The sequence below is a fragment of the Pyxicephalus adspersus genome, chromosome 5 (assembly GCF_032062135.1).
Source record: "Pyxicephalus adspersus chromosome 5, UCB_Pads_2.0, whole genome shotgun sequence".
In the NCBI taxonomy this organism is placed as follows: domain Eukaryota; kingdom Metazoa; phylum Chordata; class Amphibia; order Anura; family Pyxicephalidae; genus Pyxicephalus; species Pyxicephalus adspersus.
Genome location: NC_092862.1, coordinates 110,083,607 through 110,090,968, shown reverse-complemented (window position 1 = coordinate 110,090,968; position 7,362 = coordinate 110,083,607). Strand labels below are relative to the sequence as shown.

At 42.3% G+C, this 7,362-nt stretch overlaps 1 protein-coding gene across 2 annotated transcripts in view; it reads left to right on the top strand.

Annotated features, from left to right (window-relative positions):
* Positions 1–3,834: 3,834 nt before the first annotated feature.
* The window catches only part of KAT2B (lysine acetyltransferase 2B), a 54,266-nt gene continuing 50,738 nt past the window's right edge, over positions 3,835–7,362 (top strand). The window contains exon 1 of one of the 2 annotated variants that reach the window (XM_072412420.1): positions 3,835–4,138. In XM_072412420.1, coding sequence (XP_072268521.1) covers positions 3,941–4,138 — 198 coding nt within the window. In that variant the 5' untranslated portion in view covers positions 3,835–3,940. The remainder of the gene's footprint in view (positions 4,139–7,362) is intronic. The other variant, XM_072412419.1, reaches the window with a different exon arrangement.

Genomic DNA, 7,362 nt, shown 5'->3' with positions numbered 1-7,362 from the left:
TTCTATACTGGTTTATCATACCAAAGAGATTCAGATTAGAATATCTTTTAGATATAACAAACCTAATCAACCAAATACCAGGACTGGAGAGGATACACTTCCATCAGTGAAGCTGGGTAATCCAGCAAACCTGTAATGGATTTCTTAAAAGTCACCTGCTATTTGTTAGCAAATATTTTCAATCCTGGACCAGATCCATTCCAGGTTTGCTGGATCACCCAGCTTCACTGATGAAAGTGTATCCTGTCCAGCCTTAGAAAGCTTTAATAAATCAGGGCCTTTGAGCAAAGTTGAACGGGCTAAAGGTCACAGCTGGCCTAGTGCAAACTAGTTCAGGTGTGACAGGCATGGTCAGTAGACAGGTAAAGACAAGGTCTGCCAAGCAGGATTCAGCAACAGGAACAGAAGAATAAGCCAAAGGATAGTTAGGTTGGTAACAGGATTGAGAACATAATAGTTACAGTTAGGTCCATAAATATTCAGACAGAGACAACTTTTTTCTAATTTTGGTTCTGTACATTACCACAATTAATTTTAAATTAAACAACAATTTAGATGCAGTTGAACTGCAGACTTTCAGCTTTAATTCAGTGGGTCGAACAAAAAAATTGCATAAAAATGTGAGGAAGTAAAGCATTTTTTTAACACAATCACTTTTCAGGGGCTCAAAAGTAATTGGACAAATTCAAAAGCTGAAAATAAAATGTTCATTTCTAATACTTGGTTAAAACCCCTTTGCTGGCAATGACAGCCTGTAGTCTTGAACTCATGGACATCACCAGATGCTGGGTTTCCTCCTTTATAATACTCTGCCAGGCCTTTACTGCAGCGGCTTTCCATTGCTGTTTGTTTGTGGGCCTTTCTGTCCGAAGTTTAGTCTTCAACAAGTGAAATGCATGCTCAATTGGGTTCAGATAAGGTGACTGACTTGGCCATTCAAGAATATTTCACTTCTTTGCTTTAATAAACTCCTGGGTTGCTTTGGCTGAATGTTTTGGGTCATTGTCCATCTGTATTATGAAACGCCTCCCAATCAATGTGACTGCATTTAGCTGGATTTGAGCAGACAGTATGTCTCTGAACACCTGAGAATTCATTCGGCTGCTTCTGTCCTGTGTCACATCATGGATAAACACTAGTGTCCCAGTGCCATGGCAGCCATGCACGCCCAAGCCATCACACTGCCTCCGCCATGTTTTACAGATGATGTGGTATGCTTTGAATCATGAGCTGTTCCACGCCTTCTCCATACTTTTTTCTTGCCATCATTCTGGTAAAGGTTGATCCTGGTTTCATCTGTTCAAAGAATGTTTTTCCAGAACTGTGCTGGCTTTTTTGGATGTATTTGAGCAAAGTCCAATCTAGCCTTTCTATTCTTGAGGCTTATGAGTGGCTTGCACCTTGTAGTGCACCCTCTGTATTTACTTTCATGCAGTCTTCTCTTTATGGTAGACTTGGATATCGATACGCCTACCTCCTGGAGAGTGTTGTTCCTTGGTTGGCTGTTGTGAAGGGGTTTCTCTTTACCATGGAAAGGATTCTGCGATCATCCACCACTGTTGTCTTCCGTGGACGTCCAGGTCTTTTGGGGTTGCTGGGTTTTCCAGTGCTTTGTTTCTTTACCTTGATGTACCAAACTGTAAATTTTGCCACTCCTAATATTGTAGCAATTTCTCGGATGGTTTTTTTCTGTTTTTACAGCTTAAGGATGGCTTGTTTCACCTGCATGGAGAACTCCGCATGTTGTCTGTTCACAGCAAAATCTTCCACATCCCCCCCCCTCAAATCAACTCCAGGCCTTTTATCTGCTTAATTGATAATTACATAATGAAGGAATAGCCAACACCAGCTCATGAAATAGCCTTTGAGTCAATTGCTAATTACTTTTGAGGCCCTGAAATGAAGTGATTGTGTAAAAAAAGGCTTTAGTTCCTCACATTTGTATGCAATCTTTTTGTTCAACACACTGAATTAAACCTGAAAGTCTGCAGTTCAACTGCATCTTAGTCGTTTCATTTAAAATTATTGTGGTAATGTACCAAAATTAGAAAAAAGTTGTCTCTGTCCAAATATTTATGAACCTAACTGTATAGGTTTAAATGTATGGGTAGGTAGCACGTGCCAATGTGACGATACAGGTCACCCGCACAAACATCACCGCTAATAAATGCATGCCTGCCAAGTGTTCTTTTGACCAGCTTATACAACCAACATTAAGGGGTACATTTTACACTTCATGACCAGGATGGTCATAACAATATGGTTTACAAATCTCATTCTAGTTAAAAAGCTTCTTCTAAAGCTGTTTCAAAAAGAGTCCCTTTGGAGGACCTCAGAGATTGACAAATTACAGTTTCAGAGCAACCACAAGGAATGTCCTGCTGACAAACTGTTGCTGGCTGGCTGGCCAGCCTACTGAAGGAAAAATCAGTTTGCAGAATTGCTGTGGCAATAAAAACAGAAGAGGGGCTTCACACTTAAAAAAAAGGTGGAGAAGGGAAAAAAAATAGTTATTTATTTTTTACTTTACATAAAAGGATTGTCTACGTTTTATATTAAGTTAAAATGTTGGTAATAGGTCCACTTTAAAGGGAGATACATCCAGATTGTAATTCCTATAGACCAGTGTTTCTCAACCAGGGTTATTTCAGAGGTTTCCAGGAGTTCCTTGTGCAATGAGCAGTTTGTGCCGCTCAGGGGAGTTCACCTGGCTATCTGTAAGGGTGACATTCTTGCCATTGGCCAGCAATGTAAGTGGCATCCTTCCTGCTGATCTTCACACTAATTTACTGTGAGCTGTGGCTATAGTAATTATAGGAGGGGTTCCCTGAAGACCAGACAGTTATTTCAAGGGTTCCCCAATGTTAAAGTTCGAGAAACTCTATTATAAACTGTTTAGAACCCGTGATTCCCCTTCTGTAAGCAGTAGCAGGAGATTGGGGACAGCAAATCCTTTGTGTCTGCCTTAAGATATAAGGTGTGGCAGGGAGTGTACCCCCAAGCTCCTGTTCTGTGTTGCAGTTTCAGATGAATGCTCTACCAGCTCAGGGCTGTCCAAGTCCAATTTTTAAGGGTCAGGAAAATTCATCAAGGTGATTTACAAAGAGTCAGAAAATTATTTTTATTAGTTACCGGCAGCTGTGAGCCCGTTTTTCATTTACACATTGAATCCAAGCTTTTGCCCCTGTTGGGGACAACTTGAGGTCCTCTAAGGGACAGTTATTGGTATAACTTCACCTAATATACTAGCGCTATATAAATACACAATAATATTATACCATTATTGTGCTGCATGGGTTGCCCCCACATCCTCTGGTGGTCCCAAGGTACAGCTTCCTTTCACTTCCTCTGCAGGTCCCCAGGTACCCCTTCTTCTCATTTCCAGTGATGACCCCAAGTTGCCCCTCCTCAATTCCTCTGGAGGGTCCAATGTACCCATTCCTCTTCCTTCCACTAGTGGCCCCCAGTCTCACCCTTTAAAGATCTATGAAGTAATGAGAGACATAATTTAGCCTTTAATGTCTTGTTCCCACTATGGAAGCTGCTTTTCTGAAAACACAACTCTTCTCGGTTCACGTTGGTGTTCATTGCATTGGGGCAGCTTGTCAATGATATGGGCTGCCTAATAGCGCACAGCTTTTGAAAAATCATACATGGCACATATTTAAAGGTGCAAATCACAGCATTAAATTACTGGAAATTGCACTGCAGAGCATTGGCAAGGTCCCCAGTGTTGTCAGTGCTGGTGACATGAGGAGCGGCAGACATGACGAGCAGGGATGAGGTGGACAGTGGAAATGAAGGACGGTGAAGGAGGAGGAGGAGGAGGCGGTGATGTGCGGCGGCTGCCTCCCTGCTGGGGGAGCGGCTGTACATCTCGTCACCTCACACACCGGAGGGGGGAGGGGGGCATTCTCCTCCCCGGGCAGGGTCCGGTGCCATGGCGGAGGTAGAAGGAGTCTCCACAGTGGCGGCCCCCCAGGGCTCTCCGGCCGGTGGAGGCGGCAGAGGAGCGGAGAGCCCGGGCGGGGGAGGTGCGGGGGCAGCGCCGTTCAAAATCGCTGCCAAGAAGGGCCAACTCCGCTCCGCTCCCCGGGCCAAGAGACTGGAGAAACTCGGAGTGTACTCCGCCTGTAAGGTAACTGACACCGACTGACAGGCGGACACAACACTGTGACAACCACACCGAGGACAGGAACAACTTCACCACAAATGTGCTGACACAACAGTGTGACAACACTCCCACACTACAAGACTGGGGACACAACATGTAGTGTAACACTGACAGCAACAACAACCGCAGCACAAGAAGACTAATAAAACAACAATCCCAGAACTGCCTGGCCAGGGACACAACATGTGATAGTGTGACAGAAATCTCACAAAATTTAACACAGGGACACAACATATTACAGTGTGACAACAATACCACACACTACAAGACTGGTGACATGTTTTAGCGTGACAACAACCCCACACATTATGAAATTGGTGACACAGCTAGTGTAACATTGACAACAACAACGACAGTGTAACACTAACCATGACACTAAACCATCACCACAAGACAGCTGACACAGCATCTTACAGTGCAACACCGAGAACAAAGTCAGCACAGCAAGACTGATGACACAACATGTTATATTATGACAACAATCCTACATTACAAGACTGGTGACACATAGTGTAACACTGACAGCAACAACACCTCCAGCACTTCAAGACTAATGGCACAACATGATATATTGTAACAAGTGACAACAAACTGATGACATAACGTGTTAGTTCAGCAGACCCATACACTACAAGATTGATGAGACATGTTATATAGACACAACAATACCATGCTACAAGATTGGTGACAGAAGTTGAATTGTAACACTGACAGCAACAACACTCCCAGCACAACAATACACCTAACACCACATGTTATAGTGTAACACTGACCATGACAACAAATATCACTTTAAGAGCATCCTATGATGTGACACTGACAACAAATCTAGCACTACCAGACTGCTGACACAACATGTTATAGTGTAACACTGACAAGAAAACTTTTGGCACTTTCAAACTGCTGACACGACATGTTCTAGCATGACAACAAACCCGGCACTACAAGACTGATGACACAATGTTATATAGTTTACTATTGAAAGTGTCACTCGAACCAGAGCCGCTGATATTGAAACAACAACCCCACACTACATGACTGGTGACACAATTTTAAGTGTAACACTGACAGCAGCAACAAACTTAGCACTATATTATTCTTAACCAAACATGTTAATGTGTAACACTGGCCATGACAACAAACCACTACTGCTGGCACAACAGGTAGTGTAACACTCATAGTAACAACAAACTTAGCACAACAAGACTGATGACACAACACGTTATAATGTGACAACAATCCCACACTACAAGACTGATGACACATTATATAGTGTAACACTGTCAGAAACAACAACCCCAGCATTACAATACTCCAACATTTTATAATGTAACACTAACTATGACAACAAACCAGGACTTCAAGACAGCTGACACAGCATTCTATAGTGTGACAGTAATAACAAACACTGCACCAGACTGCTGACAACATGTTGGTGTGTAACACTGACAGCAACATTACCTTTTTGTTACTGTTAACAACAAACTCAACTCTGCAAGACTGATGATACATGTTATATCATAAAACTGGCTATAACAATTCCATGCTACAATACTGCTGACACAACATGTTATAGCATAATACTGACAACAAAACATCCAGCACTACAGGACTGTTGACACAACATCCGAGTCACCAGCAAAAAAATCACAATCCACTGATACACCTCTTACTGTCATATATCACAGACAGAGACATTCTACACTTCTTGTGACCTGTGTATATTACAAGACACAACAATCAATCAGCATTGACTATTGCACACACTGATAGAAGTGTTCTGCTTTGTTGTTGGTGGGTTGTTGACTTTAAGGTGTGATATGACATGGTTTGTAGATTATCTTCATGTGATGGAGTTGTGGTGACAGCGCTGGGTAAACTCTCCTGCCATAATATTGAATTTGTACAGCTAGGAATTGCTGACGATTAGCAGGCTGATGTTTCTATTACTATTAATTATAAACAGGATTTATATAGCGCCAACATAATACACAGCACTGTACATTTTACATTTTACAAAAACGAATAGTACACTGTGACATTTTGTATTATTACAAACAAATACAATACAATGTTTTCACAGGTGAATTCATAGTACCTGTATAGTTTGTAGTGTGTTTAGGGGTTCCTCTTTATTGCTTCTCTCCACCAAAATAACCGATAAACAGTGTGTGTAGCGGTGTGTTCTACAGGTGTTTGTCCCTTCTTGTTGTTAGACACTGCTGTTTGTTGGGTTTAAAGAAGAATGCCAGAGTAAGTGGGTTCTCATGTTTGCATTACCGGGCCTACACAGCCGTGGCAAAAGCCTCACTGTGCCAGTGGTCTGACCACTGATGTCAACCCGTGGCATGTCAGTGGACATTACAATGTTTGGGATGGTGCTGGTGTCCCGACCACAATTCAGCATTGGGCAGTGGAAAAGATCAAAGGCAGGTGCTGGTGAAACATAGGTTTTTCTCCCAAGGCATTGTCTGTTAGCTCAGTGTTCCTCATCTAGGGTTCCTTCAGAGGTTGCTGGGGGTTCCTTGACCAATGAGCAATTTAACCTCCCAGGTAAGTTTGGCATCAATGATGACAATGGTAATGGTGCCACTCTTCCCAGTGATCACCATGATAATGTACTGAGAGCTGTGGATATAGTAATTATAGTAAGGGTTCTCTAAAGACCTGAAAATTATATCAGGGGTTCCCCTATGTCAATAAAGACAACATTAGTAAGGATGAGCTACCAACCCTTTGCAGTGGGGAGGAGGCACGGTACCACCTGATTGTACAATCTCCTTTTTTATTTATATTTTGTGTTGGTGTCCCAGAGCCTTCTTTAACAATCCATTCAATTAGATTATGAGGTATGTATCAAGCTTCAGATTTGCTTGTCCAAATTGTGTAATTCAGTTGATATCCAGTCAGGCAGACTTTTACAGTTCATGGTATTTCTAAAATTCTGGTAATCTAACAGATCAAATACATTGGGACTGATTTATAAAAGCTCTCCAAATCTGGTGAGGATACACTGTCATCAGTGAAGCTGGGTGATCCTGCAAACCTGGAATAGATTTAGTCAAAGTGACACTATTTGCTAGAAAATGTTTGACTCCTGGACCAGATCTATTCCAGGTTTGCTGGATCACCCAGCTTCACTAAAAAAAAGTGTATCTTCTCCAGCCTTGGAGAGCTTTAACCACCTG